Source organism: Sapajus apella, unplaced genomic scaffold (genome assembly GCF_009761245.1).
Source record: "Sapajus apella isolate SASKATOON/1434 unplaced genomic scaffold, GSC_monkey_1.0 scaffold23, whole genome shotgun sequence".
NCBI lineage: Eukaryota > Metazoa > Chordata > Mammalia > Primates > Cebidae > Sapajus > Sapajus apella.
In genome coordinates, this window is record NW_022436963.1 from 23883411 (window position 1) to 23907017 (window position 23607).

The following is a 23607-nucleotide window of genomic DNA, read 5'->3' on the forward strand; positions in this document are numbered from 1 at the left end:
GGAAGATTTGTCAAAATTAGAACTTTGATTCTAGAAACTGAAATAAAAGTTATTTCTACTTAACTCTGGATATATAAATAACTTCTTAAGTAGACTTTACAGTTTCAGTAAGAGCCATGAATCTGCTCAAATCCTAATAGGGCTGAATAAAGAAGACTTTTCTAAATAACATCTATTCCTTAATTCCCGACCCTCTCTTTTTTGCTACACTGTTCTGTATTTAAGGCATCTGAATGCCAGTTACTGACTTTAAAACTCAGATAATACATTTTGACAACAGAAAGTGCTAACTAAAGCACTCTGAAAATATTCATTATCCATTTTGAAAGTTTTATACCAAGAAATAGGAATATTCCCAGATATTAATCAATGTTAAGGGTATAGTATTTTCTCATAATGTTTATCAAGTTTTACATATGACCACATCGCATTCATTAGACTTGTGGAAAGAGACTGTTTACAACACAGTTCCTTTTTCCTTTTCTTCTTTTGCTTGTCACCTCTCTCCATCTGAATATTTGTCAACAGCCTCTCACACACTAAAAATCTAGTATGTATCATTCCGGTTTTCTCTACAGACATGTAATCATATACAGACACACAAGCATACATACTAGGGACTTTATACTTCCTACACCCTCCCTTGACCCAAAGAACTAGGTCATTTTTCTCCATCTCGGCCTTCTCACTCAACAAAGTTGAATTACCTCTGGCAGATCCCTAAAAGTCAACTGGTGTGTAGCTAATTTTTGTAAAGGAGTATAATATTCCAAAACGTACCATGCTCTATCCAACCACTCCCCCTACTGATGGGCATTCACTTTGCTCCTAGTTTTCTGCCACTGCTAATAATGCTGCAATAAATATCCTTATCCTATGTCCTTGGATATTAGAGGCTTCATTTCCATAAAGGAGACTCTTGAGACTGGACTGACTGCTTTAAAAATGTATCTGTTTTAGAAATATACTTTAAAGGCTATAGTAACTCTCCTTTCTCACAGTCACGGATAACAGTTCCACTTCCTACACACACCTCCCACCTCCCCCTGGCAAGAAACATAATAGCTTTTTTTACAATCATTTCCAGATTGATAAATTGAGCATGGTAGGCAGAATTCTAAGATGACCTCCAATGAGTCCTATCACTATGTGGGGATGGAGCTTATGACTTGCTTCTGTCCGACAGAATATGGCCAAGGCAATGGGATAGTCATTCCCATGATTACATTCCATTATTAGCAGACTGAAGCCAGGGACTCACCTGATAGTTTTGAATAAGGAAGATATCACATAGTCAAGTGAGAAAGCCTGTGAGAAGGCTATGTGGAAGGAACCCGTAGCAACCTCTAAGACCTCAGAGTGGGCCCCAGCTAACAGCCAGCAACAAAGTAGGGACCTCAGTTCTACATCTGCAAGGAACTAAATTCTGCCAACAACCATGTGAGACTGGAAGAAGACCTTGAGCTCCAGGAAAGAATGCAGCCTCCAATATCTATTTTAAAAAAAATAAGGACATCTTTGGCTACAGCCTTGCAAGACCCTAAGGCAGTGGACTCAGCAAAGCCAGGCTCAACTTCTTACTCACAGAAACCGAGATTATGAATGTACATTGTGTGAAGCTTGCGGTAATTTGTTGTGCAGCAAGAAAAAACTAAAACGGTGACTTATCATGGTTATTTCACTTAGTATTTCTCCAACTGCTCGACTTTGAGCACTAGTTCATCAGTTTGTAGGCAATCTGGATTTGTACTCTTATGAGTGACCCATTCTAATGTGTTTTGTCCAGTTTTTCCTATTGGTTGGCTTATCTTGTCAAATTAAGAACCATGCATATTATAAACTGTAATCATCTTTCCAAAGCTACCATATCGCTACTGACTTTCTTTATGGTACCTTTTGCTATATGGTAAAAATGTCAAATACGTCCTTTTTTTTTTTTAAGACAGATTCTGGATTTATAGCTTTAGTTAAGGTTTCCCCAATACTTGAATTGTACATGAAGTCTCTTTAAGATTAAATTCACTATCCATTAAGTGGAGGTACAGCATCATAAAGGTTACCATCCTGGTCTTCACACTGAGTAGGCGGAGAAAAGGAGGAAGAGGAAGGGTTGGTCTTGCTATCTCAGGGGTGGCAGAGGCAAAAGAAAATCCCCATATAAGCAGACCCATGCATTTCAAACACGTTTTGTTCAAGGGTCAATTGTATTTAATTTAAAACTTACTAGACTTAATTAATAAGACAGATAAACTGAGTGTTGATTGCCTCATTGGAGGACAGATCTGAAGATTCCTTAATTTAAATAAAAGCTCTCAGTTCACTTAAAGCAATTTGATTTAAGGAAATGGCATGAAGGAATATACTCAATGCGTGAAGAAAGCATACCTGACAAAAATATTTTAAGACTCCTTGTATTTAGCAAGAAGGTTTGAGACAGTATTCCCTTAGGTATGATCTTTGAGATGTTCATTAATTTAGCTAATGGGAAAATGCCAGGTGTTCATGATATCTGACTAAAGTCTTTATATCCTAGTTGACTAATAAAGACCCCTGCTTCCACATAATTCTCAATCACAATATAAGCATATCCAGAAACTATTTAGCAACATGTCAACTCTCTACACATTCATGCCTTCATTTTTATGTAATCATACCTATAGATGTTTAACCATTGTGAAAGTTGACCTGGGCACTGCAGGTTCTGATGTTACATTACCCACACGTAAGTGTTTCTACATTAGCCATTTTAGGTAACTGTGCTAAGAAAAATCTACTTGAATCATTCTTCTGAATTCGTGGATACTAGATACTGCTAGACTTTCCCTAAAATACTTCTACCTTTTTCTGAGCATTTATAAGTTCCATTGTGGCCTACTTCATTAATAATACACAAATGCACTTAAATTCTGAAATTCAAGCAAAGAAATCAGAGATGATAAATAACAATAACAACAAACCAGGAAATCACTAGAGAAACCAAAAGTCTGGGCTCCCTAAGGCCTTTTTTATTAGAGCTGTAAATCATATCACTCAAAGGGGAACTTGGGGGAAGTTTGCACACAATCAAGTCTAACCTAGCAGCAGTACTGGAAATAACTACAGATGCAGTGCCAACAATGCTTGGATGATTGCCACCATGAGTAACATTTGTCAAGCATTTGTATGACTTAGCCACACTACAAAGCAGCTTTGCTATACAGTTCACAAGATTTCGGTTAATTATACTTTTAAAAAATATCTTCAGTGAAACAAAAGTCAGTCGAAATCTCAATACATTTGAGGAGGAATCTGGTGCCCTAACATTGAAGCAAATGGTCGAGGACCACCTCCCAACATGAAAAACCCCACCAGTATGTCTGAAGGCTGCAAAGGGATTCTCATTAAAATGGAAAGATGTCTACAAGGTAGTCACTTTTTCTCCCAAATATTTTCCAATTTTTTAACCTTTAAATCCTCCCTTCCTCTCTAAATCCCCCTCCCAAACATCCCTCTTATCTGGGTCAACAATTAAATCACACAGGATCCTGATGCACTCAGAGTAATGCACATCTGTCTATGACATTGTACATTTACTGGAACCAGATCAAGGGAACCAGAAAAAAAACGTGCTGCATTCAAACCTTCACCCTAAATGGGTAGCCCTGCAGTGCTACAACTTTCAAAGTTGACACTGACAGTTATCTCTACAAACACTGAAGGGATCACTGGTGCCAAACAGGATGTCCCTGCTAGGAAGTTCATTGACTATAAATGTTATGTGGTGTCATAACAAGTAATAACGTGCCAAGACTCTGGAGCTCCAGATTAACCACCGACAGACAACATGGGAAATGCGGTAAGTTCATCCTTATGAAACCAGAGCTCAGGGGAAGCACAGCATTTAACACTTCCATTTACAAGCCTTTGGGGAGGAAAATCTGGATCACTACAAAGCTGGAGAAAAGTCTCCCTGTTGTAACTCAGGGCTGTGATGAAAATGACAAGAACTACCACCAAGGGAGAAAGGGAGGGAGCAAAGTTCATCACCTAAGGCTTATCTGGAATTCAAAGCAATCTAGGTTAATATTTTATGATGCAGAATGAATCAAAAGTACACCCCTCACCTGCACTGTTATATCTGCCTGGTGACACCTGATGAGGAGGTGTTAAACAGACAGCAGACCACTGTTATGACACAAAGAGGAAAAGGGCCAGAGAGGTAAAGAACAAAAAGGAAGAGTAGGAGAAAAGGTACAGCGGTACGCACCATGCGTAAGCAGAAAACTGAAGTTTATTTTTTGGTCTACTTCTTTTCTCCCATATTTTATCCTGGCTCAACACACTGTTAATGTATTCCTGTAATGCTGTGTGTCTCAAATATCTGAACCAGAATTTTTTAAACGAGAGAGAAATCTTGTTTACAAAGAAGTTTCCCTAAAAACTTTCTAAATGTATAAAAATCGTCATTTCACTGAGAAACCATATAACTCCTGGCTCTCCTGTGACTGATTTTACTCTACAATAATAATTTCTAACACAAGATTTTAAATACTTCGTTTCATTCAATCTCAGGACAACTCTGAGGTAGGTACAGGATTTCCACCGTAACCGCAATTTGCAAGATCATATATCGCAAGCATGTGGTAGAATAAGAAGTCCAACCGCAAGCCTACATTTAATTTATCTATTATACTTGGTATTATTAGAAGAGACACTCTGTTCAACACAAAGCTCAAGTTCTTCTACCTTAGGTCACACGTCCTTGCTACTTTTAAAGGTGATTTTTAGAATGAATTACCATAATGGCTTTGCAGACTATGACTGTTCCTGATGCACCAGCCTGGCTATAAGCCATGGGTCAGATGCAGGGTCAGGAGGGCAGGTGGTTAAAAGGACTGAGTGGCTTCATCTCCTGCTAAAATTACACAAAGAAAACTAACTCAAAGCATTGCTGACACAGAAAACCGGACTGAGAACAAGCTACAATTTATCAAAGTAGAGCAAGTTAGAATTTAAATCAAAGGGAATGTCTTCTCTTGATTTTTAGGGCAACTGGCTCACCCTGGTGGACAGAAAACTCAACTACACAACCATCAATTTTCTCCCACACCACCTCATTAAAATACTCTGCTAAAATTAGGGAAACTGACTCAGACCAATTGATATACTTGACGATTTAAGTTTGCTCAAGCTTTATAACCAGATCTACCTAGCATATATAGTTAACTATCTAAAATGTGTTAGCAACTCTATACCTCAAAATTTGTCTAAAATGTGAGATGTCTCCGAAAGCTGCTTAAACTCAAATATAAGTCAGGATTTGCTTGTTGAAAACAACTAATAAATCTATAGCAAGAGTCACTATAATGAGCTTCTGCTATGCAACAGAATTAATCCCCTGTTTTTTTGGTTTTTTTGTTTTTTTTTTTTTTCAGAGGGAGCCTTGCTCTGTCACCCAGGCCGGAGTGCAGTGGCACAAATTCAGCTCACCACAACCTCTGCCTCCCAGGTTCCAGTGATTCTCCTGCCTCAGCCTCCTGAGTAGCTGGAACTACAGGCACACACCACCATGCTTGGCTAATTTTGTATTTTTAGTAGGAACAGCATTTCTCCATGTTGGTCAGGCTCGTCTTGAACTCCCAACTGCAGGTGATCTGCCCGCCTCAGCATCCCAAAGTGCTAGGATTACAAGCGTGAGCCACCGTGCCTGGCAATTTTTTTTTTTTTTCAGTAGAGACAGGGTTTCATATTACAGTAGCAATTTTTTGATCTGGTAGAAATCACCTAAACTTTAATAAAACTTAACCATTAGGCCGGGCGCAGTGGCTCACACCTGTAATCCCAGCACTTTGGGAGGTCGAGGTGGGTGGATCATGAGGTCAAGAGATCGAGACCATCCTGGCCAACATAGTGAAACCCCGTCTCTACTAAAATGCAAAAATTAGCTGGATATGGTGGTGTGTGTCTATAGTCCCAGCTACTTGGGAGGCTGAGGCAGAAGAACTGCCTGAACCCGGGAGGCAGAGGTTGCAGTGAGCCAAGATGGCACTGCACTCCAGCCTGGCACCTGGCAACAGAGCAAGACTCTGTCTCAAAAAAAAAAAAAAAAAAAAAAAAAACCTTACCCATAAAAACATTTATTATAAGGCCGGGCGCGGTGGCTCAAGCCTGTAATCCCAGCACTTTGGGAGGCCGAGGCGGGTGGATCATGTGGTCAAGAGATCGAGACCATCCTGGTCAATATGGTGAAACTCTGTCTCTACTAAAAATACAAAAAATTAGCTGGGCATGGTGGTGCGTGCCTGTAATCCCAGCTACTCAGGAGGCTGAGGCAGGAGAATTGCCTGAACCCAGGAGGCGGAGGTTGCGGTGAGCCGAGATCGCGCCATTGCACTCCAGCCTGGGTAACATGAGTGAAACTCCGTCTCAAAAAAAAAAAAAAAAATTATTATAATACTTATAGATATTTATTATCCTTATATAACAGGCACTATACTAGACACTGAAAAAATAGCAGATAACAGGTTATTCCATTGCCATGCAGAAAATAAAAAACTGTGATACAATAGAGACCCTGTAGCTACTTTAGAATGAGTGGTATGTATAGACCACTATACATAGAAGGCCACTATGTATATTATTTGCAATCGCAGAAAACCGGAAGTAAACCAGATGTCCATCAGTAGTAAACAGCCCAAATATCCATTAATCACGATAAAAATATCCAACAGGATATTAGGTAGTCATGAAGAGCTTCAGGTAGATCTGTACAAACTGATATGGAAGATGTGCAACATACTGCAAATTGCAAACAGCGAGGTACGAACTGGGTATACATGAGTCTATGTGTAGACATTTCTTAAAGCAACTATTTTAGATGTGGGAACATATTTTAAAAATATCCCCAAAACTGCTAATAGTGATTACTTTTGGGAAGAGGAACTTGGGGTGGGAAGAGTCTATAGTCCATTTAATATTCTTCAGAATGCACATATATGTATGTATTCCCTTCATTTAAATGTTGCAATTTTATTTTTAATATGTAAATAAAAGCCAAATCAGTATGACAGAAAATATGGGTGCTCTCTTCTTGATCTGTCTGCAAATGTTATAATTCTAATTTACAGTCTTAATATATCAATGCTGCACTTAGAGAAGGTGGTAATAACATGTCCATCTAGGTCTTTTCCCACCATTACTAATACTCAAATGTCTTTACCAAAGAAGAATGTTCATACCTCTTAAGCAGGTTATTGAGAAATTACAAATGTCCTGTGTGATAATATCCCTAAACTTAGGTTGTAAAAAATAAATAACTGTAAGAAAACTCCAATGATTCTAAAGGAAAATATACTTCAAAAGAATTTTCCAACACAAATCAGCATAATTATTTGGTGGCATTTTCCAGTCAATGGCAAAGATGTCATTTCCAAAATTAGCAATTCAAACTCATATTTTCACATTATAAGGCAATCACAATTACATGCTTAATAGTACGGAAGGCAAGTAAAGTTTGGTACAACGTGAGATTTTAAAATGAAACAAATTAGCTGAATTTGATTTTCTTACCTAATGCAGCATGATTTTCTTGCTCCTGACTCTTTTCCATAAAGGCCGTCATTTTTGAATATATGTCAGTCCACCAAGGATTATACTGCAAAATCTGTTCAACTGCCTCGTCTTCAAAAAAGTCAGCTCTGGGAAAAACATTGAAAGAACTGGTTACATAGGATTTCACTGGCTTTCACTTTTTAAAATTTTATCTTTTTTTTTTTTTTGAGACGGAGTTTCACTCATGTTACCCAGGCTGGAGTGCAATGGCACGATCTCGGCTCACCGCAACCTCCGTCTCCTGGGTTCAGGCAATTCTCCTGCCTCAGCCTCCTGAGTAGCTGGGATTACAGGCACGCACCACCATGCCCAGCTAATTTTTTGTATTTTTAGTGGAGACGGGGTTTCACCATGTTGACCAGGATGGTCTCGATCTCTTGACCTCGTGATCCACCCACCTCGGCCTCCCAAAGTGCTGGGATTACAGGCTTGAGCCACCACGCCCGGCCTAAAATTTTATCTTAACTCATATTTGTACTAGAATTACAGATTTTTAAATTCAAAGTACATTTCAAGGAAAGACTGAACACTATATTTACTTTCTGTTACTAACCACAAACATAAGTTACTTTCCATAAAACAAAACTAAGTATCTAACTAAAGGGATATGTAACATTTCTGATCTCTTTTTTGTTGTTTTTAACTTTTTTTTTTTTTAAAGAGATGGGTCTCACTCCATCATCCAGGCTAGAGTACAGTAGCATGATCATAGCTCACTGCAGCCTCAAACTCCGGGGGTCAAGCAATCCTCCTGTCTCAGCCTCTCAAGTAGGTATGACTACAGGCACATGCTACTGTGCCTGGCTAATTACTGTTTTTCATAGAAATGTGGTCTTGTCCCTTGCCCAGACAAGTCTTAAACCCTTGGCCTCAAGCAATCCTTCCACCTCAGGCCACTGTGTCCAACCTTTGATGTCTTTAAATAGAAGGTACGAAGAAGACCAGTCCTACCCTAAAGTCCCATCCCATATTCGATAATGAGAAATGAAGCAAATCTGAAGACACACGGGACTGAAATCTAGCACTTGTGCTAGGTATGCAAGTATCCCAGACTTTAGTAAAATTTCAATGAAGGAAAAAATTTTTGAACTCTACCAGCAAAGAAAAACAAGCAAATGAGTAGGAAATTCAGGATAGTGCATCTTCTCAAAGAGGCTAATAGAGGCTACACACACACACACACACACACACACACACACACACACACACACACCATTTTTGGCATATGCACTCACATTTTCTACCAAGATACAATCTATTTTATTAAGCTATACTAATTTTAACAGTTCCTTAAACTACTATAGAAGATAAAAGCAACATGTGTAGAGAATAGAAAGCTAATTTTTCTGTACTCTACACTCCCTGTTTTAACTGGAAAATAACAGCTATATTCAAAACATACCTCTCACTCTTGGAGGACACTTACTCAGAAATGATTCTATCTTGCATTCAAAGTTGGAAATTGGTATTCTTGGGAAAAGCATAACAAAGTATAACTCATGGTGAAAATTTCACTTATATTTTAGTTAATCAGAAACTCAAGGAATTGGTTGCTTTGATACATTAAATTTTCTAACTGACAGTTTTACAACCTTAGACACAGTCTTCCCTTTCAACTGAGATACTGAAATCATTTAAAAATTTAAAAAAATCACAGACAACTTACTGAGTTCTTTGTATGTTCCAGGCACCACATTACAAGTTTGTATCCATTATTTCCTTAAATCCTTACACCATCACTATGGGCAGGGGGTACTATTAATACCCTCATTTTATTGAGGGTATTAATAGCCTCATGTAGAAACTGAGGCTCAGCAAAGTTTCGTACCTTGGCTAAGTTCAGAGCACAAGTAAAAGGTGTAGCTAGAATGTGGACCTACTTAATTCCTACTCCAGACTCCAAGCTCTTAACCAACAAAAATATTTCATTTTTATATATGAAGAAATAAAGCACATTTTAGACAAAACTGAACAGCCATAATCTTGAAATGGGAATTCTCAACAGCAATTTCTGACAGGTGCACAGGCATATGAGACTAGGATGAAACAGCTGCTTCGTAAACTAATCTTGTTAAGTCCATTTTCTTATCAGCTATCTCTTTATCCTTAAAGTGAAGAAACTCTTTTGAATTGAGGTTCCACTATAAATTCATCTACAAATCAGAATGTGAGCTTTTCTCTAGGAAATAAATTTCAAAAGGATAAACAATAACAAAATAAATGGCTAAAATGCCATTCATTTGACAAAAAGTACTGACATTGTGCCATGTTCCATGCTCCATGTTAGACACTGGGGTTCCACTGCTGACAAGACACAGACAGTCCTGGCCCTCACACAACTTATAATCCCATGGGAAAGTCAAGCAATTACAATATAGCAAATTGCTATGACATTACAGTACAAGATTCTAGGGTAAAATAAATTAGAATGACATACAAAGACCCTGGAGGAAATAATATCTAAACCAATGGCTGAATGATAACGAACAGTTAACCAGATTCAGAGGGGTAGAAGAGAGTATTCTGTGCAAAACACTGGTTGGCAAAGGCTAGAAAACAAGAAGGCACATTTAAGGAGGGAAAAAGCTGAAAGAGGCTGAAAATAATATAGTGACAACCACCTTATAAGCCGTGTTAAAAAAATTTCAAAGGCTATCTCTATGAACCAAACACGTAAAAGCTTTTACACAGGGGGATGACATTAGCATGGCTTAGAAACGCCACTCTTACTGCAGCCTGGAAAGTAATTTAAAGGGAGAAACCTGGAGAAGCAGAAATAATGGTGGCCAAAAATCAGAGAGCAGCAGTGGACACTGCAAAGCGGAATAGATCTGATCCACATGTAGATGATGGAATCCTCAGGAGGCAGGGAATGAGGAGCTCGAAGAGTGAAGGATGACACTGAAAATTCTGGGCTCCACAACTCAGTGGACAAGTGTCCTTCGTTAAGACAGGGACATAGGAGGGAAGCTAACAGACATGAGTGAGAAATAATGACTCCTACTTGGGACAGGTTGAATATGCCTTTTTTTAGGATTTACCAACAGACCTGTCCAACAGGTAGGTGGACATACAAGTCTGACGCTCAAGAGAGAGACATGGAAGTCTTAAGCATCTAAACCAGGAAGAGGACAAAATTGCCCAGGAAGAACTGGCACAGTGAGAGAAAACGGCCTTGGACACTGCAGTGCAGAGGACACTGAAGGCAAGAGTAGAGGAGCCCATCTGAAAAGATGCTGTTTTCCTCCCCAAGGGACCAAGATGAAGGAAAAAAGGAAACCGGCTTGGTGAAATGGTGTTTCTACCACCTCCATCCACCACTCCTCCAAAATGTTTGATTATTTTGAGCAAAATTTCACTAATACAGTCCTAGTAATCTCAACTGTGCTGGTTTATGCTTGACATTGTCCATGAATTAAGAGTTTCGAACAAGCGCTGATGGTGCCTAATGTTTTACTGACTTTTAAAGTCACTAATTCAACAAGCATTCACTGAATGCCCTCTAATGCACCATGGGGAAGACGAAGATCTGTAAAACTCACTTTCTGCCCTTAAGGACTCCACAATTTAATGAACACCATGTATGTGAATACAGAACATTATAAAACAGTGTGGTGAAAACAAGATAAACTTTAACAGGGGAGCCCTGAGGTAGGCTTCCTAAGCCAGTCTAACAGGGAAGGTGCATGGGAGCAACAACTGAGCCTAAAGAGATAAGCAACCACTATTCAGCCCATGTGGAGTCAGGAAAATAAATGGCAAAGGGATACCATGAGTAAAAGGAAATATATAAGAAGCAGTGTGGGTTGGGCACAGTGGCTCACATCTGTAATCCCAACACTTTGGGAGGCCGAGGCAAGTGAATAACCTAAGGTCAGGAGTTCGAGACCAGCTTGGCCAACACGGTGAAACCCTGTCTCTACTAAAAATACAAAAGTTAGGGCCAGGTGCGGTGGCTCACGCCTGTAATCCCATCACTTTCGGAGGCCAAGGCGGGTGGATCACCTGAGGTCAGGAGTTCTGAGACCAGCCTGGCCAACATGGAGAAACCCCGTCTCTACTAAAAATACAAAAAAATTATCTGGGCATTGTGGCTGTCACATGTAATCCCAGCTATTCGAGACGCTGAGGCAAGTGAATTGCTTAAACCTGGGAGTTAGAGGTTGCATTGCGCCAAGATTGCGGCACTGCACTCCAGCCTGGGTGACAGAGCAGGACTCTGCCTCAAAAAAAAAAAAAAAAAAAAAAAAGTTATTTGGGGACGGATGGTACAAGCCTGTAATCTCAGCTACTTTGGAGGCTGAGGCGGGAGAAGTGCTTGAACGCAGAGGTAGAGGCTACAGTGAGCTGAGATTGCACCACTGTACTCCAGCCTGGGTGACACAGCAACACTGTCTCAAAAAAAAAAAAAAAAAAAAAGAGAAAAGCAGTGTGATACAGGTGGGGAAATGCAAACATTCATTATTGCTGCGGCGTAAAACTTGAGTAAGGAGTGGCAAAAGCGAAGCTACAGAGGTAGGTAAGGTCCAGATCACAGAGAACTTGCAAGGACACACAAAGGAGTGAGGTACTTTAAGCACAAGAGCACCAAGGACAGATTTTCCTTTTAAGCACATAAGACATCATACTGATGATTCATGGTTGATGGATCTGAAGAAGTCCAGACTGGAAGCAGAGATGCCAGTTAGGCAGTTAGTGAGTGCTGCACTAAACTAGACACACATGAGGGCCAGAAATTGATGAAGTGAGAAAAAAAAATTACAGAGATAAATGGTACAACTTCAGGGTTGATTGAATGTGTGAGATAAGAAAGAAGGCAAAGATGAATCCCTGCTTTCTAACCTGGGTGACTACAATGAAAAATGGGGCATCAACCAAGTTAGAAAATTCACAAAGACTTTAGAGGTAAAATGATAAGTTCAATTTTGGACATGTTGAAACAGAGGAGTCAGTGGGATGCCCAGTCACTCTAACCCTTCAATCTGCTTTTTCTTCACAGCACTTGATCACAATAAAAATACTGTCTACTTCCTCCACTATAATGGAAGCCCCATGGAAGACACAGAGATTGAGATCTTGCCGTATTCAGCACGGTATCCTTGGTCTCTGTGACACTGTTTGGCATGTAGTTCGTTCAGACAAATATGTGTTGAACAAATAAATGCATAAATAAAAGAATGGATACGTAAAGTTGTATTCTAATGTTTTTTTTCCTCAAGTTTCATTTTGAATTGAGAGCTACATCAGAAGCACGTGACATTGCTCCCTGCCTTCCAATTACTATTTGTTGTCTTAAGATCTACTCAATAAATCCAAGAGCTTAACCAATATACCATCTTCTTTCACAAATTCAGAGTAATGAAAAATTATCACAATTTAAAATGGTACCACAATGGTATAAAATCATTTCTGTTCCTTTTCTTACGTCACAGATGTTTAGAATACTGACTAAATTTTTGTGTTTTCTCCCAATAAAGAAATAGGCAAGATTTTATGAATTGGTTAATGTAAAATGTATGCCAATAATTAAAAAACAATTTGGGAAAAAGAAAACCTAACACTCCCAGCAAGAGAAATATGAACACTTGGCTATAACAATAAGCAAAGAGGAATGACTATTAAGGAATGCTTCAAGATGTTGTCAACATATCTTAATGTAAAAATAATACCCCAAAAGAATTACAAATGATAACAAATGGATAATAAAAAACAATAAACATTTATGGATCATCTAGTATATGCCCAGCACTGTAGTGGGCAGCAAAACATGCAAAAAAATATATACATATACATATACATATATATATATATATGTGTGTGTGTGTGTGTGTGTGTGTATATATATATATATGTATATGTATATATTATACCACAATAGCATCCAGATTCTACAACAAAAGACTTTTAAATAACAAGCTAAAATCACATATGTGCCTTTGAAATGTATAAATTTTTCTTTACAATAAATTGACTTCACCGTGTTCTGCTGAGGCTGAAATTAAAATTAGTTTTCCTAAAGCCCCCTCAAATCCTGACATGAGGAAACACTATGACTTGTAAAGACAAGTCAAACAACTTACAAATAGGTAATATTATGCTAATATTATATACATTATGTATTACATGTATATATTACAATGTATTATCTGCTGGTAGATAGTAATTTAAGGTGAGCCTTTTTTCTCCACTGTTTTAACCACTATCAACAACAACAAAAAAAGCACTGAGCTAAAAAACATTTTAATTAAAAATTTAAAAGAATTTTAGTTGCATTTCATTTAATATTAATACATTTGGGTGAGTCAGTCAGCTAATATAAATAATGAGTAGAAACACAAAAATTACACTGAGCCAAAGTCTCACTGCTATCAGAAAAGTCACAAAGAACATTTACCTCATGACTCCCACTCTCCTCACTTAGCCCATGACTAAATTTAAACCATTCCTGTAAGAAGAACTGTTCTTTGAGAAGTGGAAAGAATATTTCATGCATAGTATTAAAGAAAATGAGCTTCTGGATAAAGAAACACAGAAGATGGAAAAAAATAAGAGCTGCTTATAATATCACACTGTTAACTTTAAATTCCAATTTCCTAATTCTCTCAGGCCATAGTTATTCTTCTAGTTTTAGAAGAGAGGAGATAGGCAGTTCTTCTAATTAAGCTCCCTCCCACTTGAAGTTTCAGTCTTGTAAGGCTCATTCTGTTTTTATGCTAGCCTGAAAAATCTGCTGACAATGAAATTTCCACTTTAAATATTCAGCATGACTTTAAATGGGTTTCTTCAAATTACTCTTCAGTGGACCTTTAAAACCACAATTGGAGAGATAAAGGTAATTAGAAATAGCTATGTAAATGGAGTTGAATCTCTCAGATGTCCTCCAAAATGTAACATACCCTGCTCTTACCCAGTTTCCCTTAGGATGTTGAACAGTTCAACCATTTATCATTACACATCAGTCATTCCATTTGCACATCACAAGATATATCCCTGCCATTCCAATTAGTATCCTACTGTGTCACAGGAGATAGAACGTTAATCACAAGAGCTACAGCAGTTAAACTGAAATAGTGTACATGAAAAGGATATACAAAATGACAAACGGAGAGACTCTTTTCAAGTCCTGGCCAAGCCACTTAATAGCAGTGTGACCTTAAGCAAGTCCCTCAACCTCCTCTCCTCATCTGTTGTGAAAACGAAATAATCACAAGAGCACTTAATAAGCTGCAGGCACTATACAAATACAAGGAAACATAATGATTACAGCTATATATGTAACAGTTTAGAAAACATTGATCCAGAATAATAATTGAGGTCTACGCCAACATAAAATACTTATTCTCCATACATCCTAGTAGAGCCACATGTCCAAGAGAGGTCAAGTGATAATCCTTAGAGGAAACGCGCTATCCTGGCCAGTGGGGAGTATCACAACCTCTAAAGTGATCAGGTACCTTTCTGTTAATTAGATAAGTTCTTTATGCAAATATAAGCCTGATGGAGTCAGATGATAGCCAAAAACACAATTAATGCTGGTGGGAAATACAGTAAAATTTCAAATTAGATTTATGCTGTACCACGAAGAATAATATTTGTTCACTGGAAACATATCATTGATTACAAATGCTAATGGATGAAAGTATTAGGAAGATCCTGGGATAAGCTAAGAAATGGTGGTACAGATACATTCAAATTCCTAAAGAAATTGAAACATATTTTCATTTATGCATACTGCTAATCACAACAAAAAATTTACTTAAAAGAAGTGTAACAGTCTCATGAATTTGGTGTTCTATTTTTAAGCCTGGCAAGCAAAAAAACTTTTTAGAAGTATGTTAGACGAGTTCTCTGTTGCTAAGACGAACAACTTGAGATATAAGAGGCAACATCTTACAAAGATCACAGAGATACAACAGTCATAGGTTAATTCAAATGTCCATTAAGGTCTTCAGTCATCAATAACTTCTGGAATCCAAAATGCACATGCCTAACAGAGTTAAAAAGACACTCAAAAATTTTAAAATAAAAGTCAAGTAAATTATTTAATCCTCAAAAAATTCATTACTCACAGATAATGATCAGGATCAAACTTGGCCAGCTCAGCGGCCAGGCGCTTCTGTCTTCGTTCAACAGCAGGGGTGAAATCTGGATCCTTAATATCAACAACATCACTCAATTCATCCTGTAGACATCCAGAAAAAAAAGAATAATTGCTATGTCCTATTTTTAGCATTTAAAAATCAAATTTTGCACAAAAAGCCAAAGCACAGAAAGAACCTAACTGATCAGTAAACCATGACGCCACCTGCGACATTTAGATTCAAATCCAACAAATGCTTAAGTACCTACTACTTGGTAGGCCCTGTTAGATCTTTCTCATAAATTACCTCATTTAATACTTACAACAAACAAGCTGATTGACATATATTAAGGCTATAAAAGCTTAACATAAAAAACAGGAATAAACCCCCACAGGCAAGCAGGAACATTTAATTCAACAACCATTTCCCCATTTACACCTAGAGATTTGAAAGTTATTAAATGTAGAGTGTCTTGATTATCAGACATCTACACCTAAAGTCTTTTCTCTCTTCCTATAGTCTAGCTCAGCTGGTCTAAAGAAGCATTACCATACAGATTGAATATCCCTTATCTGAAATGTTTGGGACCAGTCTGTTTTGGATCTTGAATTTTTCTAAATTTTGGAACATTCACATTACACCAGTTAAGTAGCCCTATTCCAATAACCCCAAATGCAAAATACTCCAAAGAGTATTTCCTTTGAGTGTCATGTTTGTGGTCAAAAAGTTTTGGATTTTGGACCATTTCAGATTCCAGATCCTGTAAAAGACTATATACAGGCTGGGCGTGGTGGCTCACTCCTGTAATCCCAGCACTTTGGGAGGCCAAAGCAGGTGGATCACTTGAGCCCACGAGTTCGAATCAACCTTGGCAACATGGTGAAAACCCATCTCTACAAAAAAAATACAAAAATTAGCCAGGCGTGGCCACTCCTGCTTGTAGTATCAGCTACTTGGGAGGCTGAGGTTGGAGGATGGCTTGAGCCAAGAAGACGGAGTCTACAGTAAGCCAGTATCATACCACTGCACTCCAGTCTGGGCAACAGAGCCAAACCCTGTCATAAATAGTAAATAAGAAAAAATAATTTTTATGAGCAATTTCGACACACAGTATATGACTTTCCATTGAAAAATGTAAAAACCAAATCCTAAGAATCAATTTTCCTATAATTGCCTTTACCTAGATGTGTATACATTGATATGGAACATGTTTCCCAAGCCAAATCCTACAGAATAAATGCACTTTAGAAAAACTACCTAGGATAACATATGGTCTTTATTCTTTTCACCAGGATTGTGAATAAAGAAACCTTATACAATGTGAAATACTCCTAAAACTGTGTCTTTGTTTCTTTCTTCTGTCTCACTACTCCTGCTACCAACCTCAAGTGAGAAGTACAGATATTGGAAGAAGCTTAAAGAATATTAGCTGAAAAGAAATCAAGGAAAATAACTTAGAGAATTGAGGAAACAAACTGTTAAGACATTTATAAACAGAATTACAGGTTGGTACCTAACAGGCAGGTTTAAAAGTTGACGGCTATAACGCAAAAACCACTGAAACAAACGTGAGCAACGCTGAATCAGTCAGAGACAGGATACAGCCTCTTCACACAAGCAACATTTCCATATAATCATTTTAAAATTCTCTCATCCCGATCACAATCCATTTAGCTTAAGTAGCATCAATAATATTTCATCTAAGCACATACTAATATAATAAAAGAGTTCAGAGACCTTTTTAGAAGTCACTGGAACAGGCCAGTTGTGATGTCTCACACCTGTAATCCCAGCACTTTGGGAGGCTGAGGTGGGCAGACTATCTGAGATCAGGAGTTCGAGACCAGCCTGGCCAACATGGCAAAACCCTGTCTCTATTAAAAAATACAAAAATTACCCAGGCATGATGGTATGCACCTATAATCCTAGCTACTCAGGAGGCTGAGGCAGGAGAATTATTTGAACCGAGAAGATGGAGGTTGTAGATTATGCCACTGCACTCCAGCCTGTGCAACAGAGCAAGACGCTGTCTTAAAAAAAATTAAAAAGTAACTGGAACAGCTAGAACATCATAATACTGTCAAGTACAAACATTCTGGGCAAAAACCAGATTACTGGCTATCTCCAAACTTACAAAAATTTACAATCCTAAAGTTCCTTTGCAATTTACTTTTTGGAGACTTATAATGTATTATATTATCCTACAGAAATATCATTTTTTTTATTGCATTTTAGGTTTTGGGGTACATGTGAAGAACATGCAAGATTGTTGCATAGGTACACACGTGGCAGTGTGATTTGCTGCCTTCCTCCCCTTCACCTATATCTGGCATTTCTCCCCATGCTATCTCTCCTCACCTCCCCACCCCCCATCCCTTCCCCATTTCCCCCCAACAGACCCCAGTCTGTAGTGCTCCCCTCCCAGAAATATTAGTATTTAGTATTTTCCTTTGAGTGTCATGCTGGTGCTCAAAAAGTTCTGTTTCTACATCCCAGCTCCAGTGTAATCACGAAGATTCTCTGAACCTCAGCTTCTTTACTACAGAGTTCAGTGACATCTCCATTACAGCACTAGGTATTAGCTTCCTCTTTGCTTCCTGTGCTATAACAAATTTGCACAAACTTGGGCTTAACACAATGCACATTTATTATCTTGCAGTTCTGGAGGTCAGAAGACCAACATCAGTCTCCCTGAGGTAAAATCAAGAGGTTCTAGGAGAGATTGTTTCTTTGTCCTTTCCATCTTAGAAGCTGTCCTTATTCCCTGGTTTGCAGCTTCACATCATAAAACCATTACTCCATCGGCTTCTCTTTTTTTTTTTTTTTTTTTTTTTTAGACACAGTCTTACTTTGTCGCCCAGGCTGGAGTGCAGCGGTGCTTGGCTCACTGCAACTTTCACCTCCTGGTTCAAGCAGTTCTCCTGCCTCAGCCTCCCAGGTAACTGGGATTACAGGTATATGCAACCACGCCTGGCTAATTTTTGTATTTTTAGTAGAAATGGGTTTTCACCATGTTGGCTAAGCTGGTATCAAACTCCTGACCTCAAGTGATCTGTCCACCTCCGCCTCCCAACGTGTTGGGATTACAGGCACAAGCCACTGTGCCTAGCCGTTCCCTTGGCTTCTATTACCACATGACCCTTTTTTCTTTCTCTTTTTTTTTTTTTTTTTTTTCCATTTTTGACCCTCTTTCTTCCCTCTTATAAGGACCCTGTAATTAGAGTGGGCCCACTTAGACAACCCAGGATACTCTCCCTATCTCATCATTCTTAACATAACCACATCTGCAAAACACCTTTTGCCACATAAGGTAACATATTCTGGGGATAAGCACAAAGGCATCTTTTGCGGGGAAGGGGACAGGTTTCTGTACCACAGGCTATTGCGAGGATTAAATGAGATAATATAAGTAAAGAACAAGCAGAGGCCTCGATACATTCAATAATGTCAGTCTCCTTTCTCTCTGTCTGCCTCCTCCACTGCTGCTCCCTGTTACTTACTGGTTAACTTCCTACTGAGTACAAAGCCTCCCCTCCGCTTCCATTTCCTCACTTGCTAATAGCGATTTTAAAAAACAGACTTAAATGTTCTGCTTCATTATTTCACCTGGAGCAGAAATAAAGTCATAAATGGGGTATAATCTGTGAGTCTTTGTAGATAACTCTACATTTCAGGGGATAAATGGACTTTAGCTGTGCTACGTGCTTTAAATAAAATGCTAACTGCACTGAGAATAGAGCCAGATTGTGAGCACAGTTCTGCATAATCTAGCCCATCTTGTTGTTCTTCAACCGTACATCCACCATCCTCTTCTGGTTCAAATATGCTCAAGTCACTCACTATTCTTTCCATTTCTAGATCCTGTCAATCAATCCCAACCCTGAGCCTTTGCATTTACAGTACCCTTCTCATTACCGAGAACTCAGTGCAAATGTCACCTTCTCAAAGGAGTCTTCTCTGGGTATCCTAGCCAAGGTAGAACCTCCAGTCTTTTACCTCACCCCATCCTTTCCCTTTATGTATAAATATCTGTCATTATCCTGCTACTGGTTATTTGTTTACATAATTACTGTTTCCCCACCAGAATGTTCTCTGAGGGTGGAGATCTCATCAATCATCTTCTTCACTGTATCCCCAGCACTGTGCCTGGTGTCCAATATTAAATCATCCATTCCACACATAGTGCTAGAGGGCCTGCGATGCAGTAGGCACTGTTCTGGGTGCTGAAGTGCAAATCCAGTAATAAACACACAGACCAGCTCTCTACTCTCATGGGAAGGAGAACTGACAATAAGAAAGCAGCTCTCTTTCCTTTCTCCCTCTTCATCCCCCTGGCCTCCAGATTCAGGGCCTCCACATATAGTGATGCAACATGTACACAGCAGAACATGAGTGTTCACAGCAGTGCAAGCCCCACCCCCGCTTGTTCTATACACAGTCACACGCAGCAGCCCTGTTCAAACTGGACTCTAAAAAAGAAACAGAAACAAACTAAAAACAAAGATAGCCTGGGGTTTAGAAGTAGAAGGCATCAATCAACCAAAGGGAAGAAAAAGGATGGGAAGTGTTAAACTACAGCAGGAAAAAAAGGTTCATTTTTCTTTGAAACAATTGGTATGGCCACTAGTTATCAGAGCTATTTAAAGATAGGTGTTGCCAAGAAAAGGTCATGCAGGATTTAAATTGGGCTTATGAAAGTTTAGGCATAGGTAAGGCAGAGGCAATCCAGAGAGAAAATAAAGAACAGTGAACACATCTGGCTAGTGGGTCTCCTGGAAACAATGGCCTCAGGTCCCCGTGTAGCCAAGAGGAAGACATGGCCAGCAAGCCTGGCGTCCTGCAGTGCTGGCAGCAGCAGTCCCAGGAGCTTGCTGGGTTGGCGCCCGGAGACTAGGATTGTTGCTGCTGGCAGCCACCACTGCCAGAAGCTTGTTGTGAAGTCCTGACTTTGAGCAGGCAGGGCAGTTTTCCAAAGGCACCCTGCTGGCTGGCAACAATTTCAGAAAAGAAAGCAAGCCTGGGGGTAGGGGGAGTATATCTGTGTGTATAGGGAGTAGAGGGAGGAATGTTCAAAGAGAATTTCTTTCAGCAAAAATATTTTACTTTCTTATTATCTATATAAAATATAGAAGTTTGCAAGCAAATCCTGTCTAAAAAGTTGGAGGCAAAAAATATGAAACACTTCTGTAAAGGGCTAAATTATTCAATGAAGAAAAGATCCCTGAGTGTTGAAATTATGAAGAATTTTTTTACTTTCTTTGTATTATATTTTCATAATATATCTATATTGCTTTTATTATCAGAAACAAAAACGCTATTTTTCATCCAAGGGGGGAGGAAAAAGCTGTAAAAATACTGATATGCGCAGTCAATGAAACTGTATGGACCTCTCTTCATCTACAGGCAGAACCAGAAAAAATAAATTTGTGAGAAAATACTATTTGAAAAAATGATGAGGGTTTAAAAATCATTTTTTAAATTAGAAGAGACGTTCTAAAATCTCTTATTTGTGATCATCAGTTTAGTTTCTTTTAGCTGCTTTACTCACAGAAACAGGGTCATATTGTTAAACTTACATGATCACTCAGTTTAGAACCACTTGTTACAGCTGTCATAAACAGCAGCTGTGAATGCAGAAGAATTCTGCAAGTAATTAACCAATTATGCAAAATTTCTGTGGCAATATTTCATAAAACATATCTACTTTAATATCTTCAGGAGGATACATTTGAATTTTTGGAATATTGGGTTTACACTTGATTTCTAAAAGTCTGGTTGCTGCACACAAAGTGCTCAGCACAGTAAATCCCTGGAGCAAGGTGAGCTTCGGGATTCACTCTTTCGGAGTTTAGAATGGTAATATGGTGCACACATCAAATTTTAGGTAATACCGTCTAAGAAGTCTGGGGCAGCACCCATATCCAAATACTACTTCTACTGGAAATTTTTTACTATGTACATTAAGTGGGATTAAAAAACTTACAGAAGTTCAGGTCAAGTTTTGCCACCAAATTAAATACCGTAAAACTTTCAGTTTTCAGAACTTTTTGTGATCCCAGTATTGCACATATGGGGTTATAAACCTGTACTACAAGTAGTATATTATTTATATTATAAAACCCTTAGAGTTTTCTCAAATGCTCAGCTGTTTTTCCCCTACATTAGGGAATACACAAATTGTTTAGAAAACCAATGCTCACGCAACTAAAATTTGAAGAAGAGTTTAATGATTTTAAACAAGCCATTTTAAATGCTTAGAATAATAAACATTAAATTCAGTGGTTCACTTCCTTTTTTTTTTTTTTTTTTTTTTTTTTGAGATGTAGTCTCACTCTGTCATCCAGACTGGAGTGCAGTGGGCATGATCTCAGCTCACCGCAACCTCTGACTCCTGGGTTCAAGTGATTCTCCTGCCAGCCTCCCAAATAGCTGAGATTATAGGTGTGTGCCACCACACTCCCCTAATTTTTGTATTTTTAGTAGAGACAGCGTTTCACCATGTTGGCTAGACTGGTCTGGAACTCCCGACCTCAGGTGATCCACCTGCCTTGGCCTCCCAAAGTGCTGGGATTACAGGCATGAGCCACCGTGCCCAGCCACAGTGGTTCATTTCTGATGAGAAATAGAGGGATGTAAACAGGAAGGGAAAGACAAGAACTTCAATTATATTGGTTCATGTTTAATGTTTTTAACCTAAGGAACAGGTATCTAGGTATTTGATATATTAGTTAAGACATTTAAAAAGAAAGCATAGCAGCTTTAAAAAGAAATCAACTTAAATTATTTATTAAGTGAACATTTTCAAAATACAAGTATTTCTGACCTAAAAGGGACTCATTCTAGGCTCACATTATGGCATTCCTGCAACATCTCAGCAACTTGTCAGAAATCCTTCACAAGGAGTTTCCCTAAATAGCAGCAGCAATTAAGAAACAATCCCTGGCCTCAGGAAGCACTTCTAATCCAAATATAAAATCTGTACTTAGCCTGTGTGACATTTATTATCATTTGCCGATACCGTTAGACCGGGAAGCCCAAAACAGACCGACCACAAACTAGCTCTCGGCCAAACAACAGAGATCCATTCAGTATAGTTCCTGCTATAGACAACACGGACTCTATTCTAATTACCTCTGAGACCACCGGTGAATGTGGTCAAGCAGAGAGAATATGAGCAGACCACAGCTCAGCAGAAAAACACCTACGTTTTTAGAGCGAAGGCTATTTCATCAGCATTATTTGCTCCTAAGTAAATCTCAATTTTGTTCCCTTTAAGGAATTTTGAGAGCATTTTATATTTTTCCAGGGCAGGAGTCTTTATAGCATTCTACACTTTCCAAAGAGTTTTCACATGCACTATCTTTATATATTTTCAAGACAGCCTTATGAAGTAGGTAATCAAATTTATCCCCACTTTCCAAAGAGGAGACAAAATTTACTTGTGGTCAAATAAGTAAGTAAATTGGTCTGGAATCCAAAATCTAAACAGAGGAAGGAGCTGGACCAGAACCTTGGTCTTTTCCCTTTCCTTGGTAAATTCATATATGTCTTACAACAATAAACTACATTCTAGACAGGTGTAATAGCCTCTACTCACATCAGGGATAAAGAAAAAGAAATTGTTCATTCCTGTTTCTTCCACTTAAAACAATTAAAAATTAAGACTGCAAGTCAATAGTTTACAAAACTTTCATCACATAACAATCCAAAAGGCATATTTTCTTCCTTTTTTTTTTTTTTTTTTGAGACAGTCTCACTCTGTCATCCAGGCTGGAGTGCCGTGACAAAATCTTGGCTCACTGCAACCTCCGCCTCTCAGGTTCAAACAATTCTCCTGCCTCAGCCTCCCAAGTAGCTGGGATTACAGGCACGCACCCCACGCCCAGCTAACTTGGCCAACATGGCAAAACTCCATCTCTACTAAAAATACAAAAAT

The 23607-nt window shown here is 38.6% G+C and overlaps 1 protein-coding gene across 1 annotated transcript in view; it reads right to left on the bottom strand.

Annotated features, from left to right (window-relative positions):
- SHQ1 (SHQ1, H/ACA ribonucleoprotein assembly factor) overlaps positions 1-23607 on the bottom strand; it is a 102745-nt gene that overhangs the window by 71921 nt on the left and 7217 nt on the right. The window contains exons 5-6 of the mRNA XM_032290482.1: positions 15660-15772; positions 7549-7676 (exon numbers count right to left, since the gene is read on the bottom strand). Of these exons, the coding sequence (XP_032146373.1) occupies positions 7549-7676; positions 15660-15772 (241 nt within the window). The remainder of the gene's footprint in view (positions 1-7548; positions 7677-15659; positions 15773-23607) is intronic.